This window comes from Hemitrygon akajei, chromosome 10 (genome assembly GCF_048418815.1).
Source record: "Hemitrygon akajei chromosome 10, sHemAka1.3, whole genome shotgun sequence".
Classification (NCBI taxonomy): Eukaryota; Metazoa; Chordata; class Chondrichthyes; order Myliobatiformes; family Dasyatidae; genus Hemitrygon; species Hemitrygon akajei.
In genome coordinates this window covers 29,002,353-29,029,281 of record NC_133133.1, presented here as the reverse complement: position 1 = coordinate 29,029,281, position 26,929 = coordinate 29,002,353, and the positions used below count along the sequence as shown (strand labels likewise).

At 40.2% G+C, this 26,929-nt stretch overlaps 1 protein-coding gene across 3 annotated transcripts in view; it reads left to right on the top strand.

Annotated features, from left to right (window-relative positions):
* Positions 1-26,929, top strand: part of LOC140734255 (neuronal migration protein doublecortin-like) — a 175,404-nt gene that overhangs the window by 137,856 nt on the left and 10,619 nt on the right. For 2 of the 3 annotated variants that reach the window (XM_073057977.1, XM_073057978.1), the window contains exons 4-7: positions 5,243-5,345; positions 11,421-11,459; positions 15,879-15,989; positions 25,734-25,840. In XM_073057977.1, the coding sequence (XP_072914078.1) occupies positions 5,243-5,345; positions 11,421-11,459; positions 15,879-15,989; positions 25,734-25,840 (360 nt within the window). The remainder of the gene's footprint in view (positions 1-5,242; positions 5,346-11,420; positions 11,460-15,878; positions 15,990-25,733; positions 25,841-26,929) is intronic. The other variant, XM_073057979.1, reaches the window with a different exon arrangement.

Sequence of the window (26,929 nt, the reverse complement as noted above, 5' to 3'; positions counted from 1 at the left end):
GTCACATGTACATTGAAACATCGAAACATACAATGAAATGTGGCATTTGCGTCAACGACCAACACGGCCCGAGGGCAGTTCTCAAGTGTTGCCATGCTTCCAGCGCCAACGTAGAATGCCCACTACTTACTAAACAATATCTCTTTGCAACGTGGGAGGAAAGCACAGCACACGGAAGAAACCCACACCATTACAGGGAATATGTAGCGACCCTTAAAGACTCTCTTGGCTATTGAACCCTGATGTTGATAACTAATGCTGTAAAACATTATACTAACCACCATACTACCGCAGAAGTTTACCACAGATATAGGCAATGTCTTAGATGAAGATCAATAGTGCTTTAGCATTTAATCTACCGGTATTTGCCAATGGAATAATAGAGGCCCGACCCTATCAATACTCTTTTAATGTCAATCAGAAGAGAAAATACTGAATTGTACTTCTGCTGCCACTCCATGACTAAGTGAAGAAGAAAAGCACAAACTAGAAACAGAGATAATCTTGTGTTTAATGGTATTTTGATGAAAAACAAAAAGATGAAAATTCTTCTTCTCACCTGTAATATGACTTGGGTGATGGTAGTCTTGTAGAACAGAATATTGTGAATTCCACCCAACCCAGGTCATGATAAAATAAGGATAAAATAAAATTTCAACAGGAAGGACACTTCAAATGTAATTCATTTTCTGGTAAAGTACTTAGTAATATCCTTATTTATATAATTATATATTCTATTGTGGGAGTGTTGCACAGTTGATGGTATGGGTTGGAAGGGGCCATTAAATCGTAGACAATTCAGGCAAATGGAAAAAATTCAAAGATTCACAGTGAAGCAACAGCAGGGTGTCCTCGCAGCCAACAATCAGCACTACACTAAAATCTCCTTTAAACCAGATTAACTTGTCACCTTCATTGCATTTGTTAGGATGTTGCTGAGTGCAATCAGCAGCTACATATGCTTCCAATAACAAAAATAGTCAAAACGGTTTAAGTCCTGTGAATATAGTGAAACATTCTTTAAGTATTTTGTTAAAAACACTAGAGATTCTGCAGATACTGGAAGAGCAACACACAAAATGCAATTGAACATGGCTAGTCAGGCAGCATCTATGGAGGGGGAATAAACAGTCAACAGTTCGGGCTGATACTCTTCATCAGTATACATCAGTATTTCAATCATCAATACTGACATTTCATCAGTATTTTGTTTATATTCTCTCTCTTTCTCATCTTCATTGTCCTCTCACAGTTCTCTAGTATTTCCATGTTCTTAATTGTTGCATAGAAACTGTTGCTTTCTAAACTAATCTATAAATATTGTTTTGTATGAGAGAAAAGATGCTGTAATATATATTGTTAAAATATTGGAAATGATTCCTATATTTCAGCAGTTTCCAGCCATTTTAAATGTCATGAACCAATACCATTAAGCAAGGGATCCACGGACCCTAGTTTGGGACCCCCTGCTCTAATTGGACTTAGATCAAATGAATTTGCAAATTACTTTTAGAGGGTATGATTTATTCTTCTCATTGACACTACTGTACTGTACTTTCACTAGAGTTCTGGAAGACCATTGTATGTCTGGATTATTCTCCAGTGGCACAGATTTGGCATGTGTGTATTCTAGGCAATGTTTCTCGATAATGCACAATTTGGCAGCTGTTCTGCTGTTGAAAGCACTTTAGTAAGCTGTCAAGTAAGACAGATGTACTGCAACCACCTGGATAATATAGCGGGATCCACAGAATTACAATGAAAGCCATATTACATAGGTCTAGATCAAAATGCTGTAGGACTATAAGCTATTTTCCCTTTTGTACTAGTTTTGCTGGAGATTATTTGGACAGGACTATGACTCAAGATACAGGGCATAAGAATTAAATGGCACCTTCTTAAACTGAGCTGTGTGAAATTTTACGGAACAGCCACGTATCTCATGGAATAGCCAGAGAGTCCTCCATTATGTAGCCGCTCAAGATGAACCTCGACAAGGACTCATGCCTCCATTTCCGCATCCTTGCAAGTCAGCAAAGAGATGAGCGGGTGTCTCATCCTTAGATCAATAGCAACGAATGTTGTGGGTGAGACGGCGTCTGTATGGAAAAGATTTGATTGGCCCTTCTCACCGCAGCCACGTGTAGACTTGGTATTTGTTGGTGACTTCTGACAATGAGACATTCTGCCAAATAGTTCTACCAGTCTGCTTGGGAATCCACCCCATACTTTTTAATTTCATAAATAAACTTTATTCATAAAAATATATTCAAGAAATCCAAAAATTTCTAGGTTTTCTTTATATTCTGTGTGGTTCAGTTTACTTATAAACGCTCAGTGGCCAGTTTATTTGTTGGCTATACGTGTACATTTGCTTGTTAATGCAAATATCTAATCAAACAGTCATGTGGCTGCAACTCAATACATAAAAGTATGCCGACCGCAAGTTCAAGTTTAATTCTCATACATGAATATTCATGATTGCAGCCCAACGAAACAGCATTGCTCTGGGGCTAAGGTGCAAAACACAGTACCGACAGTCATTCCAGCACAAGGCACACATTGCACACATAAGAGAGCAGTAAAATACAGTCACACATTTTCTAAAAAGGTAGTCCAAGTATCTGAGTGCATGAATGTTGCAGCGGTCTGGAGTCGAACACAATACATCTTGTCTTCTGCTGAGCGGACACTGGAGAGCAGCACTGACTCCAGCATGGACACCGCACCACACCACATCCAAAACTCCCGTGGGGTGTACCGTCTCTCCCGGGCAGCTGTGAACAGGGGACGCCACAGTAGGAGGCTAGTCCTCGCAACAACTGAGGCCATGTAGATCCCCCCGCTGTTTACCAATAAAAACAGTGAATCGGACTTGCAGCATTCCACTTTACCAATACCCAAAAGGCTCCTCTGATCACATGAAAAGCGACTAGGACAATCATTTACTGTTTGACTGCAGACCGCCTTTACACACCGATACTTCTCTGCGCAGGCGGAAGCATGATCTGTACCAAGTCCAGCTCCTTCATTTTCTGCATCGACGAGCAACTCGCTGATGGGGCAGACCTGCAATCCTTTAAGATCTTAATGTCCAGCAGGGTTTTGCAAGTGTAACAAGTATGTTTAAAAAAGACAATAGTACCTTTGGTTGGCCCTGTAGAAGCCACTGCATCTGAGATTGCTGCCATCTTACCGGAAGACATAGTCAAAAGATTCAGTTGTTTTTCAGACCAAACATTGGAATGGGGAAGAAATGTGATCTAAGTGATTTTGACCTTGGAATGATTGTTGGTGCCAGGTGGGGTGGTTTGGGTATCTCAAATACTGCTAATCTTCTGGAATTTTCATGCACAACCGTCTCTAGAGTTTACAAAGAATGGTGTGGAAAACAAAAAAAACATCCACTGGGCAGCAGTTCTGTGGGCGGAAATGCCTTGTTAATGAGAGAAGTTGGAAGAGAATGGCCAGTCTTGTTCAATCTGACAGGAAGGCAGCAGTACAACAGTGATGTACAAAAGTGCATCTCTGAATCCACAACATGTCAAATCTTAAGCAGATGAGCTACAGCAGTAGAAGACCACACCCGGTTCCTTTACCTAATGAAGTAGCCACTGATTGTATGTTATCTGGTCTATACATTTATGTTGTTAGCACATCTGATGCTTGTGGCCCCTCTGGATAATACAAACTTTTGGGATTTTGAGAGACTTTTACCAGGGCTTAGCCCCTCAATGTTTAGTGGCAGTAGCACTCTAGACTTCAATTCCTGCCCACAAAGTCTTTGCATTGGAAAATCATGTTTCAGACATCCCTCAGCCTGGAATATGCCGTCAAGAGCAATCCTTTACAAACATCTCGTTGCCCTTGAAGACCAGCATGTTTTGGGCAGATTAAAGTTTGCTCTTACTGAGTTGATGATCTTACAGCAGTACATGATGTTTGTCTTGGTATGCATCTCTGGGAACAGCCCACGGATCAGAGATCAACTGCTATGCAGCTGCCTGGTTGAACCTCAGTAAAGACCCTTGCGTCCTTTTCCAGACCTTTGCAAATCCACAGCCCACGAAGTCATGGGCGGTCAACTCATACTCATCACAGCTACACAAGGGCAGTATGCATAGGGAATCCTACGTCCTGGGCTGGATATTCATGAGCCATATTCTGACATGCAGTGCAATTTCCCCCAGCAGCCACAAGTATTTATACAACTACACTTATACCATGATGGTTTGACCCTTTCTATTTCCACTTGTACATACTGAAATTTTGTAGCGAATGAAGTTCATTCTCCCTCAGTTACCTCATCTGTCAGATAATTTGTAATGCAAATTAACTCCTTGGTAGACCTTCTCATTTATGTACTGCTGCACTGCAGAATTTAATTGCATTAATTTGGCTCTATCTTTATGCCAGATTCTTCTTAATTTGCATAAAATTAATGTAGATTTTTGTTTAGGGTGTAATTTGATGGACAACTTTTAATCAATTTCCATGTATGTGGATCTCTGTAGCTTCCTGCAGTCAGTGTGACACATGGCTCATTTTGTTTTGTCTTGATTATATCTTCTTGTTGCATTTCCACAGATTTAGTCAATAAAATAATACTTTAGTTTCTCCTACTGACGTGCAAGCTTAATGCTGTTGAGGAGTAATTATCCAAATTTATGCACCCAGTCTTTGTAAGATTCAAAGCACGTTTACTGTTAACGTATGTATGAAGAATACAGTCCTGAAATTCATCTTCCAAAGAATACAAAGTTATAAAGAAATAGGAGCAGGAGAAGGCCACTCAGCCCTTTGAGCCTATGCCACCATTCCATATGATCATGGTTGATCAGCTACATTGAATCATTTTTTTTGCTATTGAATGGGATGAGTAACTGAAAATCTTTGATTGACAATTGACTGTATTGAGACTACAGCCTGAGTCCTTCAGCACCACATTTCTGACCAAGTGCTTACTGGACCTCTGCTAAGTGGTATTACATAGGAGAACGTGAAGTCTGTGCCTGTGTTTTTCTTCACAATCCAAAACCATAATGAAGATGAGCAAATATTTAAAGGCTGATTCTGTCTCATCCTGCCTTTTCTTGTAGTAGCAGCTTAATGCTCATCCTGTGGTCTTATATCATGTGCAGAGTGAACAAGACTTGTGGAAGGACTGAACACAATGGGATGAATATTGTCTCTCATTGCATTTCTGCAATAATATTAATGGATTATTGTTTGCTTTCCACAGGTGTCATGTCTGCAAGACTTTTTCGGAGATGATGATGTGTTCATAGCTTGCGGTCCAGAAAAGTTTCGATATGCCCAGGATGACTTTTCACTGGATGAAAATGGTAAGCACAATATGGATTAAGTAACTTACTAACAAATATTGAATCTTTTAGCCCCAAGAACTTAAGTTTGGAATCATACACACCAAAACATTTGAGTGAAATCTTTCCCAAGATGAACCGACCAAAAATTAATTGAATTCCTATAAATATTGTATTTCAATATTCCATGGAAGAGCCTCTTATTAGTTGAGAGGCCTGGCTGTAAGACCGCACACACAAAGACATTACTCAGAGAATGCAGACAGTAGAAGTACAATTCTCAACCATTTCAGAATTGGTAAGAAACTAGATGTTTTCTAACTTTTAAAGGACATTTAAATTGGCGGGGAGCATCATCCTATTTATTGGGTGGTCATGAATTCAGCATATACGGTGTGGGTTGGAGAATGACATCTTTCTCCTACACAGTTCCCTCTCTTGCAAAGAAAACACCACAAGGGATACTGCAGATGCTGGAAATGCTTGAGCAGCACGCACAAAATGCTGGAGGAATTCAGCAAGTCAGGCAGCATCTATGGAGGGGAATAAACAGACAATGTTTCAGTCCAAACCCCTTCATTGGGACTGGAAGGTATGGGGCAGAAGCAAGAATAAGGTGGGGGGGAGTACAAACTGGAAGGTGATAGGTGAAAACAGGTGAGAAGTAAGGTGAGTGGGTGGGGCAGGGTTTGAAGTAAGAAGCTAGGAGGTGATAGGTGGAAGAAGTAAAGTGTTGAAGAAGAAAGAATCTGATAGGAGAGGACAGTGAACATGGATGAAAAAGAATGAGGAAGGAAACTAGAGGGAGGCTTTTGGTGAACATCTGAAATTGTTAGAAATACTTGGTGGGTCAGCCAACAGTTGAAGAGAGAGAAACAGAGCTAATGTTTTAGGTGGATGAAATTTAGTCAGAACTAAGAAAAATTAGAAAACAAATACAATTTGTTACAAAGAAAATGAGAGACAGAGAAAAGAAAGGGATAGTATATCAACCAAGAAAGACAGGTACAAAGGTGTGATGAGGAATGATGGAGCGAGTGAAAAGATGCTGAAACAGTGAAATACAATTACAACAAATCTAAAATTGAGGAGATCACTGGAAACACTCAGCATCTGTGGAGAGAGAAGCACAACATGAGAAAATCTGCAGATGCTGGAAGTCCAAAGCAGCACGTACAAAATGCTAGAGGAAATCAGCAGGCCAGGCAGCATCTGTGGAAAAGAATAGATCTCAGCCCAAAATCTCGACTGTTTGCTCCTTTCCATAGATGCCGCCTGGTCTGTTGAGTTCCTCCAGCATTTTGTGTGTGTTGCTATGAACAGAGAAATTTCAGTTAGCATTGTAATTTGATGAACTTTCACCACAACTGGCCAGATCTGACACAACTGGAAAGGCTGCATGTCTGAAATTATTAAATCTGACATGGAGAGCTGGGCTAGAACTCGGGAGATGAGGTCAAATTGATGTTGGGCTCTGTTGAAACACCGTAGGAAGTCAAATTTAGAGAGGGATTGGGATGGAGAATTAAAGTAACAAGTAACTGGAAAATCAGGGGTTTTCTTGATGGATTGACCTAAAGTAGCCACTCGGTCAGTGTTTGGTTTCTTGACTGTTGACAAGACCACATCATGACCAGGCAGAGTAATAGTTTGGCATGGACTATAAGTGCCAAAGCGCCTGATTCCATGTTATATTGCTCTGTAACTCTGAGTATTACATGCAGTACACTGAATTGGAAGAAACATGAGTAGATCACTGATATGGCTGGAAACTAGATTTGGACACCTGGATGGTAGGAAGGGAGAAGGCAAAGGAAAAGTTTCTGAATCTGCTTGCAGTTTTATGGGAAGTCCCCGTGAGAAGGGAGATGGAAGAAGGAAGCAGAGTCACAGAGGAGAAGGTCCTTTCGGCATGCAGGAAAGGGAGGGGAGACTGGTGTGACATCACTTTGAATGTGCGAAAAGACATTAGAGGTGATCTGTTGAATGTGAAAGGTGAGAAAGATAAACACTTGGAGAGCCCCAGCCTTATGGGTGGGAAGGTGAAAGCAGAAGTATGAAAAACGGAAGAGTTACAATTAAGAGACCTGCCAACTTTAGTGGCAGGGAGGGACTAACGAGAAGGAAGACATCTCAGAAGCACGGTCTTTTATCTCACAGTCTTCCTATTGTACTTCTTTCTCGCTACTTTGTCCTTATCCCCTGTTTACTTCACCAACAACAGTGGTTAAACCTTCACCACACGCCCTGTGCTGGCGCCATTGATATTAGGTCAATCATTTTCTCAAATTTGCTGCCCTTTAATTGACATCCTGTTGTTCAATCTGCCTCTCTCCTCTATCTAAACGTGTTAGATTTTTAACATTACTAGGTATTGTTGAAAGGTGATGGACTTAAAGTGTTAAGTTTTTTCTACAGATGCTCCCTGACCTGATGAGCATTTCCAGCATTTTCTTTTTATTTTTCTTTCCAAAGCTTTTTATCCATGTTCATTAATAAAAACTTGCCTTTTTATCCTTTCTTTCAATGAAAATTCATAGATTAACTAAGATCAGCCAGCCAGAAGCTTAAAAATTCACGCGTCATATCAAGAGAAGACTGTGCTTTCACTGAAATTAATAGTCAGTTCGGTCTTTATAACGTCTCAAGCCCTTGTTTTCTTATTCGGTCAACTTTCAGAAGACCAGGCTCAATATTCTCTCCACAACATACATTTTGTTCTGAGAATGCGTTTTGTTTATTGACATCCTATTTGTTGTCATCTTTAATGGTTATCATCTCCATTTCCGAACAGCTCATTGCTCCCTGAAATCCTCATCCTCCTTATTCAATTAGGAAGAAAGCCATTCAGACACAGGCAGGGTTCCATGATTAAGGAAAGGGACAACAGAGACCACATCCAGAGCAAGTGAACTCTCCAGCCACCTACCTCCTCTTATAACCTACAACATCTCTCTTATCCAATTTTATCTTCACTTGTTTGAAGTCAAGTGGAGAATTCACTCACTTTTCAGCTGCGTATTAATAACACAGCTCAATCAAATGTTTTCCAATCAACTATTTAAGTGTTCTTTGGACTCCATAGTTTCAAAATCACTAAAAGCACAAATCATGGTGCTTTACTCCCGCATATGATGCAGTGTTTTTAAGCTTCTGGCGTGGCAACTATAATCACTTGAGAACTTTAATATGAAAAAGCGATAAGAACTTTTGTTGTATGACATCTTCGGGCAAATGCTCCATAAGTTTCCTGAGTTTTTAAATGATTGTTATTACATGTCATATTTTGATTAATCTTTCTTATTACTTCCGAACAATGTGATTAGCTTGTGAAGTTGAATTTAAAACGTATTTTGAAAATAGCCTTATTTTCTGTATTTATTTTATTAGTAGATATAGGTTAACACTGTGTTAATTTACTGTTTTGCTTTGCCATGTGTTCATACTCTCGGTTCAAAACCTTGCTTTGAAATTGAGTATCTTATTTTAAGAATTATGTAATTATTAATGAACTCAAACAGAGACATTCTGACTAATAGCTACAAGACAACTACTTTACCCAGAATATGATGGTATATTGTTCATACATTCCCTTAACAATGTTTTGGAATGTGGTTACAAATTGCAGGTAAACAAAATTTTCTTCTATTGTTCACCCTTTACACCATTTAGTTCCATTGTCCGAGCTTACATGCTTAAGCAGACTGAATAACTCCATTTGTTTTTTTTTTGCTCAGAATACACAAAGGTTTTGTGGAGTGCAGTGTCAAATATTATAGAATATGTGTCCATAACATTAGTCTTATCATTTAAAGATACAATGGGGGAGCCTAGGGCCAGAGGACACAGGCTCAGCATAGAGGGACATCCTGTGGAAGTTGCGGTAAGGCAAGGGTTAAAGACAATGTCCAGGCAAGGATAGTCTGAGGCAGTTTTAGAGAAATGAGAGCTTTGAAATGAGACCACCATAGACACCACTGATTACTACAAACTTGTTATATGGAGGTGACTGCGGCAAAGTGTACCCAAGCCAGACAAGAGAGGCCTCGGTACTGAGACTTTTCTGGAAAGTTCTTCATAAATCATAGTGCCCCTTGACACAATAGGGGGTGCCAGAGACAGACGAGATAAGAATAACAGAAGAATGTGAAACATACCCAATAACTAAGGGATAATTGTCTTTACTAACTTCAAATTATCATCAACTGCCCACTTGAAGTTTCAATTGAATTTTGACATCTCTATTGGCTTTACTAACTTCAAAATATCATTGGTTGTCAATTTACTTTCAACACCTCTATTGTGAATGCTGATTGATCTTGCAAGTAAGGAATTCAAACATAAACAACTTACCAAATAAGGCTATTCTGTATTAAAAATAGCATGTTTTTTATCTTGTCTTGAGAGCAGTGTGGGTGACAGGGGCCCATGCTGTTCTCCTTGTGCACCAGTAAAATAAACAGAATGTTTGAGACATAAGGGAGCCTGTGTTCTGGGCCCATTTATTTTAGTTATCCTATTTTATTTTATTATTGGCAACAACAGTCCCTTTAGAACAGAGATGAGAATTTTTTTTTAGCCAGAGGGTAGTGAATCTGTGGAATACATTGCCACAGATGGCTATGGAGGCCAAGTCATTGGGTATATTTAAAGAGGAGTTGGTAGGTTCTTGATTAGTAAGTGTGTCAAAGGTTACTGGGAGAAGGCAGGAGAACAGGGTTGAGTAGGATAATAAATCAGCCATGATGGAATAGTCAAATGGCCAAATTCTGCTCCTATGTCTTATGGTCTTAACAGGAACAAAGTCTCACAGAAAGCATGAGCTAATTGTGTCAGCATTTGTGCAGTTCTTGGGAAGCAATAATGATCATTGTCATCTGCAATGTTCATTTGCACCCATAGTTCACAATGTTCATGGTATTAGGTTGCAGATCAAAAGAGAACTTGATAATCAAGTGGAGTGGGAAAGTATTTAATTGGATTTGGTGCTGTGCATAAGGCAAGATGCAAGAGTAAAATAAAAGTTTCCAAGGACTTGTTCTGAATTGTTTTGAGTAGTGGGGAATCTTCAATCGATGGGCTAGTTTTCTAAGGTTGAATTTAGTATACAAATCCCCCTAGCACTCAGTGTGGATTAAGTACATGACCATGAATATTAAGTTCCTTGCACAATGAATGATTATATGTAGTAAATAATGTATAAGCTCAGCACTTGGCCAAAATATTCTTGTTAACTTGGAACATCAGGGAAATGAGGATGGATGAAGCTGAGAGACTGATGGACATACAGGTTATAAATTAAGCGCTTCTAATTGCTGCACATTTATTTCTAAACCAGCCAGTATTTTACTGCTGATAAATGTTTTCTGTAAATGTCTGCCTGTGTACTTTAGTTTTCTCATTTTAAATGAGAAAAATTAAACTGTTTAGAAAGTCAGTTCAGCCATTTCTGCACAAAACATATTAATCCAGGGAATTTAAATCAATTCTATCAGTGACTTAATTAGATGCAAAAATCTGCCCTCGAACATGCTCAAAGAGCACTTACTGCTTCAGTGATTGGAAAAAGTAGCAAGATCTACCAGGTCCACTGGTGTACTGCTTTTCAATTGCATTAGTGATGACTAGAAGTACAATCCCATCTAATAGTTACATGTTGCTCAGGACGTAGGCATATGGAGCAGCGTATTGTGAGTCATAAATACTTTTGGATCCACAATTTTTGAAACATCACGTTGTTCAAACTCATTTTATAGGGATAATGCCATTTGCTTAACTGACTTCCATATCTATAAATGTGTCATTAAGTTTCAGGAATGCAAAGTCCTAGTAAAAAATATTTATACAGAACATTGCTTGTGGAGAGATCTTTATCTTAAACTGGATTAAAAGTGACATAATGTTTAAAATGTTATTAAATATGTGAGGTAAAATAATATTTTACTCATGGGGCGTTAACAGATTGAAACCGAGATTATCAGAACATAGTTGAGACAGAAATATCCCCCAGGAGGAAATAATAAAATAATCTTGAGGAAATGGTTCAGAGTTTGCTAGGTGTTTTAACTCTCTGATTAAAACTTTTTACTCTCCAAGAGGTGCACAGAAGTCGGACGATGGGAGGTTTTGATGTTGGTAAGTAAAGGATTCACTGGTGAAAAATTTTCAGCAGCAGAAATGTTTGCAATATTGGGGGATGGACTTATGCAGAAAAGTTAGCAACTGGATAGGCATTCTAATAAAACTGACTGCAGAAGTGATTTAGCCAACAACCTTCTGTACAGTTTGTTTTCAAAAGACTCGATAATCTGAGAGCTTTACTCTTTCTGTTCATGTTCAGTTTTTGCCCAGTCTCATTGATTAACTGTTACTAAATCTTTTGAAGGTCCCAGTTACTTTTTTATCTTGCAGATTTACATTTGACCAGCCTCCCCTTTTAAAATTCAATTATTTATGTCCTTTTATTAGTGGTTCTTCAAAATGTCTTTCTGTCAAATGCTGCTGTCACTTCTGGTCGATGTTTGAATTTGGATTCTGTCTTCCTTTGATTTTTGTTTGCTTTCCTTTTCCTTTTATATTAACTTCTTGGATTGACTATGCAACACATCACTTTCTCTTCAGTTCTTGTGTAATGATAGACCAAGTCCAGACACAGTTCATGCCTCTTGGACCAGGGAACTACGGTAGCTCTGTAAGATTGTGCCCAGTCTCTTATTTCTGGACTTAGCTTGAGGACTCAGAATGCATTGCCTGACTTGCCATGCCATTTTCGGAATGTATTAAGAAGCAGATAAGACTGAATAGCTTTTAGCTTAAAGATTAGAAAGAGGCGTTATCATATACTGTACAACATTTGGTAAAACTGAAAAATCTGGTAAGCATTAGTAAAAATTACAAATTGCGTGTTACTATGTACTGAAGTTACAGAGTTACATTTCTGCAAATTTAATACAATAGTTGTGCACACAAGTCTAATTTAGCCATCAGATCTTGGAAACTGGCACAGTAACATAGCAGTTAGCATAACACAATCACAGTGCCAGCCAGCGATTGGGGTTTGGTTCCATCACACTCTGTAAGGAGTTTGTACATTCTCCCCTTGACTGAGTTGGTTTCCTCCCCCATTCCAAAGATGTACACGTTAGTAGCTATTTGGTCAAAGAGGTATAATTGGGTAGCACAGGCTTGTTGGGCCGAAGGGCCTGTTACTCTGCTGTGCCTTTAAATAAAAAAAAAACCTTCCCTTCTTCTAGCCATGGCACGTGTCATCAAACTGAAAGGGACATTTACGTTCAGTATATTTCACTGTTACTTTATAAATTTTTATCTATAAAATAATTAGATACAAACTTCAATGCAGCTTAATCTTATCAGCCTCGGGTAAAAATCTCTCAAACAAGTTGTCTGAGCTTCATGCACTAGCGACCAAATACTTCAAAATGCTGCTTTCAGATGATTTGCCAGTAATATTCCACTGATTAGAAAATCTAGTTCATATCAAGGTCAGACAATTTTATTTCAATCCAGCAGTCATTTAGTTCCTCTGTTAGTACAGCTCCTCTGCACTGATCCATTTTGAAAGGAACACTGAGGTATGCAGCAGCCTCTTACAAAAGCAACCTCTGATTGTGGTACATATCCTGGTACCATATATATTGTCCCTGGCTGCCCTTTAGTAGAGAAATTACATAAAGTACCCTTGCTTTCATGCATCCCTTAGTGAAGTGTCCATTTTACTGCTTTGAAAGATGTCCTCAGAGAGAGGCTGTGGTTTAATCTAATGAAAAACAGATGAGCCAACCTCTTCTCAAATGCATTGTGAGCAGTTTTGGGCTCCTTATCTAAGAAAAGATGTGTTGGAATTGGAGAGGGTTCAGAAGAGGTTCATGAGAATGATTCTAGATGAAAGAGAAAACCTATAATGGGTGTTTGATAGCTTTGGACCTGTACTCGCTAGAATTTAAAAGAATTAGGGGAGGGGGGGATCTCGTTGAAACGTATCGAATATTGAAAGGCCAAGATAGAGTGGAAATGGAGAGTATGTTTCCTTTTGTGGGGGAGTCTAGGAGTAGAGGACACAGCCTCGGAATAGAGCGATGTCCCTTTAGAACAGAGATGAGGAGGATTTCTTTTAGCCAGAGTGTGCTGATCTGTGGAATTCATTGCCATAGATGGCTGTGGAGGCCAAATCACTGAGTATATTTAAAGCAATAGTTGATAGGTTCTTGATTTGTGAGGGTTTCAACAGTTACAGGGACAAGGCAGAAGAATGGGATTGTGAGGGATAATAAATCAGCCATGGTGGAAGAGTAGAGCAGACAAGATGAGCCAAATGGCCTAATTCTGCTCCTGCTAAATGTCTTATGGTTTTATAGCAAGGTACTTTGGATTATGGATTGTGGGACGATTTAACAGGTAAGGTGGTAAGAATTAATGATAGTTGCATGCATTTAGTAGGAAAAGGCTCTTTAAATTATCATTTATTTTCTTTTCCTTTCTGTTTATCTATCCAGTTGATCTTAATTAATTGGTTAAAAGCACTGTTAGAAGTGTCAGGATTTATTAACCATCCTCAGATGCATTGAGAAGGCATGACATTTGTCAAGAAATTTGCTGTTTTGTGGCACCAATGCAGCACAAAACATAAAAATTGCTTTAAGTTACAAAAGTAAATAACCAGTGCAAAAGACAAAAAATGTGGTAGAGTTCATGGATACATGTACCACTCAGAAATCTCTTGGGGAAGGGGAGGAATCCTTTCTTAAAACACTGAGTGTAGGTCTTCAGGATCCCATACATTCTTTCCGAAAATAGTAACGCAAAACATCTTGAACCATCACAGTCTTTCTGATGAAGATACCCTTAAAATGCTGGTTGAGTGAAATTTTAGGATTAGAGTTTTAGAGAGATACAGTATAGAAGTAGGCCTAATAGCCCACTGAGTCAATGCCAACCATCAACCACCTAGTTACACTAATCCTAAATTGTGAGGTAACGTTGCAGCTCTATGTGAGACCACACTTCAAATATTGTGTTCATTTCTGGTGCCCTATTATAAGAAGCATGTGAAAAATTTAGAGAGGGTACAGAGGAGATTTACCAGGATTAGAGAGCATGTCTTATGAGGATAGCTTGAGTGAGCTAGGACTTTTCTCTTAAAGTAGCTCCTGGAATTATCATCGTGAATTCAGGAGAAATTTGCTAGCTTTAGAATGATAGGATTGATATTCTAGTTGAGGACACAAGAGAGCATGTAAAATGAGGGTAAAGAAAGAAACAGGAACTGGTGTCGAATCTGATAGAATTAGGTGAAATGGGGCAGACAGACTCAAGTAGAGGCCTGGTGGGCTGTTCAAGCTGCTCTACAATATTGGCACCAAAACGAGCAGCTTTTGTGATTGCTGGGACAGCCGACTGCAAGGTAAGCAAGATGAATAGGACTGTAACTATGACATGAGCGGCCTGACATTTCAGCCTTAAAAAAAGCAACAGACCGACTAATAAAAGTGTCTGCATGGCTGAATATGAGAACCAAAGCTTAATATTGAAAGCAAGGTTACCTGTCATTATATTAGAGTAAATTATTGTCAGAATCTGAAAGTTTTTTTCCCCCCAGCATAATATTGTGGTTTAGCTCATAGGTTTTGGTAAGGGGTTTGAAAATATTTTTAAAGATAGTTGTATCATACTATTTTCTGAGCAATAATAAAGTCAGAGAGCACTACAACAGAGAAACAGGCCTTTTGGCCCATTTAATCCGTGCCAAAATACTATTCTGCACAGTCCATCGACCTGCACCTGAATCGTAGGCCTCCATACCCCTCCCATCCACGTGCCTATCCAAACTATTCTTAAATACTGAAATTGAACGCACATCCACCACTTCAGAATTTTTTTATTTCACAGCTATCCAAAAGATTTTGTCTCATATAAGTTGACTATTAAGTAAAATAGAACAACACGTTCAGATTGAACATAAACATTTCAGAAGACAGTACTTGTAGACTGTTTGAAGATATGTATGGACTTCCATACACCAACATTAACAGAAAAACATAAGTTCTAAATATTCCTTACATTTAGTGAAGTCAGAACAAATCCTTCATTCACAGGAGCTCGGGATTAAAAATTGCTCTCTGAACTACAAATCATGAAACATATGGCAATGGCAAGGTGTAGACTTGGAAGATTAGTTACCCATTCATTTTTGTGTTCATGGCATCTACCTAGTCTGAACAAATGGCCTTCTAATAGTTGCCTGTAACTACATCAGATGTGGCATTGTTTCCAGCACAAACAAAAATATAGTTTTGTAAACATCCAGTTGATAAATGCCCCGTTGCTCAAATCTCATACCTTCACAGTGCATTATGGGAAAACCACCACATGCACCTGTTTCCAGAGGCTCGCTTGTAACATGAAATTGAACAATCCTGAGAAAATGAGGAGCTAGACAGAGAGTCAGATAGAAACGATCATTTCTAATGCTACAGTACATTTAGCTTATTTGTGCCCATTTAATGTAAACTGTTACTCTTTTCTATTTTAACTTAGAATGCCGTGTGGTGAAGACAAATCCCGGGGGTAAATCTGTTAATGCCACACAAAGATCTACAGGCAAGAGCTCTGGAACTTCACGTCGTAGTAAGTCTCCTGCTGATTCTGGTAAGTGGAACTTGTTAGTATTTCAACAACCACAGCATGCAAGAAAAAACTGCTAATTGACTTTTTATTCTAATTTCAAATATGTGGATCACAATTCCCTGCACAGGGACCAATTACAATGTGAAAAATATTATAATTATTCAAATACAATTCAGGAAAATATATTCTTTGTAAATATTATTATATATAATTGAAAAAATCTACAAGGGTTCTGTAGACATGTCTTGCAGAGTAACACACAGTATATGAATGTTAAGCAAAAATGTACGAGCATAACCTTGCAGTTGGGCAGAGCTTTGGTAGAGGATTGACCATCTCAATTAACTATGGATGGAGTTAAGTTTCCTACTTTGCAGTGTCTATCACAATAGATTGAAAAATTATTTAACAAATTACAATCCTTAGAAGAGAATATATACTTTAAAGCAAAGCCCATGCCATAACCATTTAAAAAAAGTACTTGGCCAAAGTAATAGCAACTTCTGTCATGTTGGCTGAAGTCTGGGAATATTTAAGGATTATTTTACCTTTGTAATCTTCCTACAGGTGACAAATTCTATCTTAGCGCTATCAAACAATGAGTATTTAGTTTTCACTGTGGCTTTAACCCTTCTGTACACTGGGCAGATTTACCTGCCTTGGCACAAAAAAGAAGAGGTAAGCAGGAACGAAAAATAATACTTGAAAGACTTGGAAGTTTCTGTGACCAGTGCCTTCCCGAAGGTGCGCTAGAATGCCACACAGGCAGGGTGCCATTGAACCTGAGCTCAGGTTGATGTTGGTTATTGGACATCAATTTTGAGTGGGAAAAGCAAGTTGAAGCTGAAACAACAGGCTTTTCAAGTCTGCAATTAGGAGGTGAGATCTGGCTTCTTGAACTTGTGGTTCATGAGAATGGGATAGGGATTGTTTCAGAGGGCTAGTTGGAAGATTGGAAACTATAGCAGATCAAGGAGATTATGCTTTCATGTGGAGCGTGAATAGGATGCCCAGATTTTGGGATTGGTGGCGGTGTCGGTCAAGGGGGTGTTGATGCTTTCGTTGTAGGAAAGTATCCTACCTTCTGTGCCTCCCATACCATTCCAGTGGTCCCAGTTTTGCACCAGAACAGGTGCCCCGAGGCAGTGTGATCCATGCTGTCCTACAGTGTTCCAAAATAGACAGAAGAATTGTATTGAATCACAGGGATGATGCCTAGTCAAATTTTCTGAGTGATATAAAATGATCCAGACTTGGTCATACTCACTCTAGGAAAAACAAATCATTAATTAGATAGGAAGAAAATTGATACTGCATAATTGAATTTTGAGGCAATGTAGACTTTGGTGACCTCAGGTTGTAGCAATGTAAAGCTATTGAAGTACTTGTTGATGTGTAGTCACTGTGTAATATGACACTGTATGCAGGCAGTAAGGCCCTGTGATGCTTCATCACTGATAATCTGTAGCGGAGGTCAGGAGGATGGTGATGGGATTATTGAAATCAGTTAGCAGACAGGATTTTAATATTTCATCCAAAATGCATTAACCCCAACAGTGCTGTGCTCTCTCAGCAATGATGTGTCAACCTTAAGAACGTGCTTAAATCTCCTAAACAAGACTCGTCTACTGGGCTCAAGGCTTACAGTGGATCCTGTTCTAATGGTGTCCTATAACTGTCAATACTGATGTTAAGTCCCATTTCTAACAGTTGTACAGTGGTGAAGAGTGCATTGTGCATTTTCCTTCCATCCCACACAAAGCCATACATTAAAACATTAATCCAGTCTAGTGGCTTACCTTCATCCTTTTTATCATTTTGGTTACCTTAACTTTACTGAACCCAATATGCAAGATAAGTATTTTATGCAGACCCCTCCCTTTGTGATCAACTCTTCTATGTCCAATTTTTTCCTTATGTCCTTCTTCTTAATCCAGTTGGTCCAATTAAACCTGTAACATCAATTTCAGAGAATATAGTTTTCTTTACATTGAAAGGCCCCATTAGACTGAAATTCCATGGCAGCCATACTCTGCAGAAAAGTTGGTTGGGTCATTGGGTTAATATTATTTGTGAACAAAAGGGAATTTTTTTGCACAGCTTTTTGTTTTGTAAAATGTTGCTGTATAAAAGATAAAATGGTCTCAAAGCATGCTGAGTAATTTTTAGTCCACATTGGTTACTCTAGAGTTAATCACATTCCTTCTGAAGGGTTCTCATGAACACACGAGATTCTGCAGACGTTTGAAATCCAGAGTTACTGTGTGTGTGTGTGTGTGTGTGTGTGTGTGTGTGTGTGTGTGTGTGTGTGTGTGTGTGTGTGTGTGTGTGTGTGTGTGTGTGTGTGTGTGTGTGTGTGTGTGTGTGTGTGTGTGTGTGTGTGTGTTGCCTATAGCTTCTTGTTTGTATAGTATCCCATTATTTAAACTCTCGCTTCCCTGGGATCAAAGTGAGGAAAAAAACCTATCCTTCTACAGTTTGCATTACTGTCACGGGGTACATCACACTAGCCCTCACTGGTCAAATGGACCATACCTTTATTTGATTGTATAGTTTGGCTTTCCTTTCACTTGGAAGACTTTTTAAAGAAAGTGGTTGCATCTTATATTGTAAAGCATGCATTATTATCTATAAACATTTACAAGTCAAAACAGATGGTGTTGCTGTTCCCCTGTTGACTGAAACACAACCGGACTAACAGTACGACTATAGCAGAACGTCAATTCTTAATGGAGGCAGTCAGATTATTCCAGGAGTTTCATACTGAGTGGTGCAGACTCCTGGAGCAAAGTCACAAACATATTTTCATGCTTCATGGATGGATTTAATTAAATATTGGTAGTTTTGTCCAACTCTCCTTGAATGTAAATTTACATCAGGGTAGTAAAAGTCATTGGAAATGTGTAACTAACGATTGAGGGTTTCTAAAGGTTCAAAATAACACATATGTGTAACCTCCACTGTTATTGCATTTCCTAATTAGTTGGCATTTGATTCTTTGCAGTAACATAACTACTGGCCCGAGAATAAGCACTCGGCACTGCCTGTTAAATCAAATCATAGGCTTTGCACAGGAAACCTGGATGCGGCCGCAGGAGATGTCCTGGCTCTAACCACCTTTTAATTGGATTTGACCTTGGAAGCCCATGATTCTGATTGGTGAATGACAGACGCTGAACTATAATTTGATGCTCTGACAGTGAAAGATTTAAAGACAAAGAAATTGCCTTATGCATGAACCAGCAGCAATTTCAAACCTGATAAGAGGTTGTCAGTCTCCTTGCTGAAGCAGACGCTGTTCCCAAGAGTCATTAGCAAAGGAAATGTTCAATGCCAGCAGATGTTCTTCAGACGTGTCTGTTCCAATTTTCATGCTTGCTACAGCTTCTTGCTGTAAAGTGTGGCTTACCACTGCTTTTTAATTACATTTTACCTCAATGAAACAGGCTAGCTCAAAATTTAATTTCAAATTGCCTACTTTTTTAAATGTTATGCAATTGAAAATTAACTCCATCCCCCCCCCCCCACCCCCGAGTGAAACACAATACAACCACTTCCAGGTTGTCTCTCGTTACCCTGGAAATTTAACCAGGCACTTCCTGATGTGAATCACCCTTGCGACATCAGATCTTTAGTTGCACATACAATGATGTCATTCCCTGCACAGGGCTCCATTTAGAGCAGGGGGTGGGGGGAAGGGGATGCAATATCATCATGGTTCTTCTAATCCTCCCCACTGAGCAGTGTGAGTGTAATCTTCAATGGTCACACATATGACCTCTATCCCGTTTCTTCTGCCCATCATTGATTAAGGCTACACCCCGACACAAGCATCACCTTCACCTAGGCAACTTATCTCTTTACTTCTTCACGCTGGCCCTCTTTTCTCATCTGACCCTTACCCAGTGGTCCGGTATCACGATGTAGAAGGCGGCCACTCATTCCATTGATTGTGGCAGCTCCCCTGCAACCCAATTTCCTTCATGTGAACTCAATCCAGCTGTGTCACCAGTCACAGCAGCAAACTATACCTCCCATTTAGTACGCTTGATTTCGAGATTGGATTGTTTTATTGTAAATAATATTTTCAGTGGCAGGCTTGTTGATAGGCATGAAGAACATCTGTCTTAGTCGAGTCACCTTCCACAGTGAATCAATTCACACTTTTCTGGTTTGAACTCCATTTGCCACTTCTCTGTCCAGTTCTGCACCCTGTCTACGTCCCATTGTAACCTACAACAACGTTCAACGATTCACACCGCCATCCACCCTCACATCATCTACAAGCTTAGCAACCCACCCTTCCACGTAGGATTTATAGTGAACCATTTCTTTAGCTTGGAGTTATACCTAAATTGAATGATACCAATTTCAGCACTAAATGGTTTTGAGATAAAGACTGAGGAAACGAGTTAAACCGATGGGGCGCATGATACTTCAGATTAAAAAAAGTTAGGTCAACAAGGGCATATAACATCCAAAATTAACCAAAGGTCATTCCTGCCACTGTCAATATACCACCTAGTTGTCAGAACAATTCTGGCTTCAGTCTGCTTCTTGTAGTATCAACCTGTCCTCATTGATCCGGATACAGTGGGCTGACCAAGCTGACTCTGGGAGCGGGAACAGTGTGCAGTGGGCTGACCGAGCTGACTCTGGGAGCGGGAACTGTGTGCAGTGGGCTGACCGAGCTGACTCTGGCAGGGGGAACGATGCCACAAAATGAGAATATTTAATAAAGAGTGAAAATAAGATGATAGAATTCTTCATTAAGATGGACAAATTAATATTTAAAATGTTGGAATTTTCCACGCAAGAGCACTGGAAGCACATGAACCCACACTGAAGACCCACATTCAGTGGCTCAGAAACAGCCCCCTCCCTTTTGCTATCAGATTTCTGAATAGCCCATGAATACTACCTCATTATTCCTTTGCTTTGCACTATTTTGTAATTTATAGCAATTTTATGTCTTTGCACTGTACTGCTATTGAAAAACAATAGACAGTAGGTGCAGGAGTAGACCATTCGGCCCTTCTAGCCAGCACCGCCATTCACTGTGATCATGACTAATCATACACAATCAGTACCCCATTCCTGCCCTCTCCCCATATCCCTTGACCCCGCTATCTATAAGAGCTCTATCTAACTCTCTCTTGAATGCATCCAGAGACTTGGCCTCCACTGCCTTCTGGGGCAGAGCATTCCACATATCCACCACTCTCTGGGTGAAAAAGTTTTTCCGCATCTCTGTTCTAGATGGCCTACTCCTTATTCTTAAACTGTGGCCTCTAGTTCTGGACTCACCCATCAGCGGGAACATGCTTCCTGCCTCCAGTGTGTCTAATCCCTTAATAATCTTATGTTTCAATCAGATCCCCTCTCATCCTTCTAATTCCAGTGTATACAAGCCCAGTCGCTCCAATCTTTCAACATATGACAGTCCCGCCATTCCGGGAATTAACCTTGTGAACCTACGCTGCACTCCCTCAATAGCAAGAATGTCCTTCCTCAAATTTGGAGACCAAAACTGCACACAATACTCCAGGTGGGGTCTCACCAGGGCCCTGTACAGCTGCAGAAGGACCTCTTTACTCCTATACTCAATTCCTCTTGTTATAAAGGCCAGCATGCCATTAGCTTTCTTCACTGCCTGTTGTACCTGCATGCTTGCTTTCATTGACTGATGTACAAGAACACCTAGATCTCGTTGTACTTCCCCTTTTCCTAACTTGACTCCATTTAAATAGTAATCTGCCTTTCTGTTCTTGCCACCAAAGTGGATAACCTCACATTTATCCACATTAAACTGCATCTGCCATACATTTGCCCACTCACCCAACCTGTCCAAGTCACCCTGCATTCTCATAACATCCTCCTGACATTTCACACTGCCACCCAGCTTTGTGTCATCAGCAAATTTGCTAATGTTACTTTTAATCCCTTCATCTAAATCATTAATGTATATTGTAAACAGCTGCGGTCCCAGCACCAAAACTTGTGGTACCCCACTGGTCACAGCCTGCCATTCCGAAAGGGACCCGTTAATCACTACTCTTTGTTTCCTGACAGCCAGCCAGTTTTCAATCCATGTCAGTACTCTGCCCCCAATACCATGTGCCCTAATTTTGCCCACTAATCTCCTATGTGGGACTTTATCAAAAGCTTTCTGGAATTCCAGGTACACTACATCCACTGGCTCTCCCTTGTCCATTTTCATAGTTACATCAGGCAGAGTCAATTTTTTCCTGATCTATGGAAAATTTACCCCTTTATTGATTGCAGAACTTGAGATTGGGCTTAAACAGTAGGTGATTGACCGTAGGTGATTAACGCATGGTTGTTATCACAGAGGTAACTAAAATCAAGTCCAAACGCTCTCAATTCTCGACTATTTCAAGAGTTTTGTATTGAGAATGATGAACAGTTTGAGCACGTACAGTTGGACACAGAAGTCAGACAGCTCTCTAAAGGAAGCAGCCTGTTATGCACTTTTTGAAACTGTGATAAGGTCGTTTGAAGACTTAAATGCTTCATTCAGTAATCAATTCTAAAATATTAGGAATAACATTGCTTATTTGTCAGAACTATTCGCAAATTTAGTAAAATCAATCTTCAATGGTAAGGAAGTGATGCGAATCATATCAAAGTCAAATCAGTTGTCCAAGTTAACCCTATCTAACTGCAACACTGGCCATTGCGACCACCGTTGTCAGGCAGCTGCAAGAAATTCATCCAGAGTTTTTCAATAGTACCTGTTGTTTCTAAAGCGGTGTTCCGTCGAGTGTTGTGAACTTTTCAGAGCATTTTAAGCAATGGCACAGGAAAATAAAGAGACATTTTCAGGTAGAAAGCGTAATAGTGCAACGTTTCGCCGTACAGGTAACCCAGGTTCAATGCCTGCCACTGCCTATAAGGAGTTTATATGTTCTCCCCGTGAACGTGTGCGTTTCCTCCGGGTGCTCCGGATTCCCCACACGGTCCACAGGCGCAGTTGGTAGGTTAATTGGTCATTGTAAACTGTCTGGTGATTAGGGTAGGATTGGGTTGGGCGGTTTGCTAGGCACCCTGGCTCGAAGGGCCCATTCCGCACTCCGTCTCAATAAATCAATCGTAAAACAGTGTTCAGATGAGTCTCTGGGTCACTCTGTATTGCATCATTCAGGTAATTGGAATGGAAGGTGCTTATGATGTTTAATTAGTTGTACAATTCTTCTGTTTGTTTTATCAGTGGGTGCCTTGAGCACTTTCTGATCAGGTAGAGATTAGAGATGATGCAGGATGAGTTATCATCTCATTGTCCGCCTGTAGTCTCTTAACTCCAGTTTGTGTGGGATTAAGAAAAGCACTGACCTACTCCTGTAACTTGGCATCTCCACACTCACTGCAACCATCATGTGGCCTCACTGTCTGACATTGCCAACTTAATGAACGTTGCTGTGGGAATTAAGCACGGCTACGTGATAGAATCTTGGGTGAAATGGCCAAAGCCATTTTACCTGGGTTGCTGCATGCCAGTAGATATGGAATATTTCCACAGCGGTCTGGGGAAGATTAATCCCAGCCTCCAGCAATATGCATTTTCCTCCTGATCCCCCACTTCTGAGCCCCCTTGAGGCTGAATGTTGGCCTCCAAGCCTGAATTGTGAGGTGGTTTGGTCCTGATTGTAGGTGTGTGAACATACTGTGTGCTTTGCCATAGATGCCAATCCTGGAGCTGTTACTAATTTAAAAATTCAGTTCCAATCTGCCTGCACTGAATATAACTCCATCTCCAGCATTGTTCTCTCAGAGTACAATGACCTTTTGATGGTTTTGCCAAGTAAAAAATGGTTTTCATTAAGTGCTACTTAATTATACTCTGCTCAATTTTTACAATAGACATTATAAATGTAACTTATTACTGTTTCATGTGAAATGTCATGCTGCTAATAATGCACAGTGGAGGAAATTAAGAATTTCAGAATTTTATTATTTTGCAGAAATGCTGCTGTATTTTTCAAGTGTCTTTTTCCTTCGATTCCTCCTCCTACCCCTGGAAAATTCATTTTCATGTGGCGGTGCATTTTCCAAAGCTTTCCAGATTTCACGTATCTTGCTCAGCTTCCAGGTGCTGTCCTGGGTTTGTCTCCAATGAGGAAGGCAGTTCACACAACTCTGAACTGCCCTCCTTAAATGTCACCAGAATAGGATGTGAAAACAGTTCAGTAAAAAGAGCAGCCTGGAAGTGAATTACATGGTGGAAGATTATCCAGTGTCAACCTAGGTTTATATTGAAAATTAAAGTCGCAATTCATGTATATATTTATGGGATGTTTATTTGTATGTGTAAGGTAATACTTGTAATTAGGTCTGTACTTTGCAAATATTTGACATTTACATTATGTTGAAAAATTATCTCACCTTATGGATTTCTATCTCACGGGCTCCTCTTGTGATACAACGTGTTGAGAATACAAGCATTATTTTCTAGCCTTTAAGTTGTCAGGATAGCCAAGTGGTCTAAGGCTCCAGACACAAGGAATAAACTCCATCTGTAGTAAAACAGATGTTTTGCTCTCCAACTGGAGGCTTGGGTTTGAATCCCACTTCTGACATGTACTTTTTTGCCCAAGTTTCATTGATTCTATTATGGACTTATTTTCTCTGCCTGTAAGAAAATGTATCTTAGGGTCATGTATGGTGAAATATGTGTATTTTGATATTATGTATGTATTTTTAACTTTGAACTTTGAGAAAGTTATGTACCGAAGTGTCCCCATTTATTCAGAACATAGATGTGGGTGGAGGGGAGAATCAAACAACACACACAAAATGCTGGTGGAACACAGCAGGCCAGGCAGCATCTATAAGGAGAGGCACTGTCGATGTTTCGGGCCGAGACCCTTCGTCAGGACCAGTCGTTAGATTGGGAATAATTCCATGATAAGCCAGGTGCTACGCTGTTCTAGTGACCTGGATTCAATCCTTATTTCCGGTAGCGTGTGTGAAGAATTTGCAGGTTTTCCCTGGGATTGTCCCTGGCTGTTCAGGTTTCTTTCTGCATCTCCAAAAAATGCAGGTTGATTGCACAGTGTGTATTACGCCTGGTGTGGTGGGTGGCAGGAGACGGTGGGAGCTGATAAGTGGGAGAAAATCGATTGCGGGGCAAACACGAGGAAATGGAACTCATGGGAATGCTCGGAGTGACACAGATGGACACCAGATTTCTATGTTGTAAGAAATGTGAGAGAAAGCAGAGTTACACATGCTGGAAATACTGAATAAAAACAGAGGATGCTGGGAAATCAGGCAGCATCTGTGGAGAGGGAGAGTGTTACCATTTCATACCGGCCTAATGCTCATGTTCCATCTGGTAAGTTCATGTTTCCTGAGAAGCAGAATAAAGGTGCAAAACAGTAAGTACAGTGCGGTGCAGAAACTGACCCTTAGGCGCATGGTGTTATGCCAAACTAATTTAACTAGTAATTAAGTGCCTAATTAAACTAGTCACTCCTGCCTACAGCATCCACGTTGCTCTAAACTTTGCATATTAATGTGCCTATCTAACAGCCTCATAATAACTGGTATTTGTCTTCACTCTCACCCCTGGCCAATGCATTCCAAGTACCCATCCCTTATCCCATTCCAGGCAGTAATGATTAAGAAATGACTATGAATTCTGTTCCAAAAGAAATGACTTTAATATTCGGAACTGGACCAACATGGCTTTACAATGGTCACGTGATTAGGACTCTACTACTTGTTTGTTGTCTCTTCTTTCAGCCAATGGGACCTCCAGCAGCCAGCTCTCCACCCCAAGGTCGAACAAGTCTCCAGTCTCGACACCCATTTCTACACCAACCAGCCCAGGATGCCTTCGCAAGCACAAGGTCAGCTGACGAGTTTTACCCCACTTTATCCTCTCCTTTTTGAGCTATCGAGAAAGGCGGCACAATAGCTTACTGGCCTGCAGTGCCAGTGACCCAGGTCCAGTTCCGCCATCGTCTGTAAAGAGTTTGTGTGTTCTCCTCCGGGATGTGTGGGTTTCCTCCGGATGCTCTTGTTTCCTCCTACATTCCAAAGACGTATGGGTTAGTAGAGAAATCGGTCACACACGTGCGACCAGGCAGCACGGGCTCGTTGTGACATTAAGCAGAATAGTAAAATAAAAGGACTGCAGTTTCAACACAAGGTATCTTTCTATTTTAGTCTTGAACTACACAGATCTCTGGGCAAGGAATATAAAACATAGGGCATTACAGCACATTTCAGGCCCTTTGGCTCACGATGTTATGCTGACCTGAACCTACTCTAACATCAGTCCAGCCCTTCTTCCTACACAGCCCTCCATGTGCCTACCTAAGAGTTTCTTCAATCTGCCTAATGTACCTGCCTCTGGCCGGTTGTTTTTTGTACTCACCTCTCTCTGCGTAAGGAACCATCCTCTGTTATAATGTACTCCAGTCACTTTTATAATTACCCCCCTTGTACGAGCCATTTCCGCTCTGGAGAAAAGTCTCTGGGTACCCACTTGATCCATGCCTTTACACTCAGTGGCCACTTTATTAGGTACCTGCTGCTGCTTCAAGGTTCAACGAGTTCCGCATTCAGAGATGTTCTTCTGATCACCACTGTTGTCAAGCATGGTTTTTTGAGTTACTGTCGCCTTACTGTCAGCTTGAACCAATCAGGCTGCTCTCTTCTGACCTCTCTCAGTAACAAATTGTTTTCACCCACAGAACTGCCACTCACTGGATGTTATTTGTGCTTTTTGCATCATTCTCAGTAAACACTAGAGACAGATGTTCATGATAATCCCATATCAGCAGATTTTGAGATACTCAAATCACCCCATCTGGCACCCAACAATCATTCCATGGTCCCTTAGATCAAATTTCTTCCCCGTTCTGATATTTGATCTGAACAAATTACCCTCTTGACCATGTCTGCATGTTTTTGTACTTTGAGTTGCTGCCACA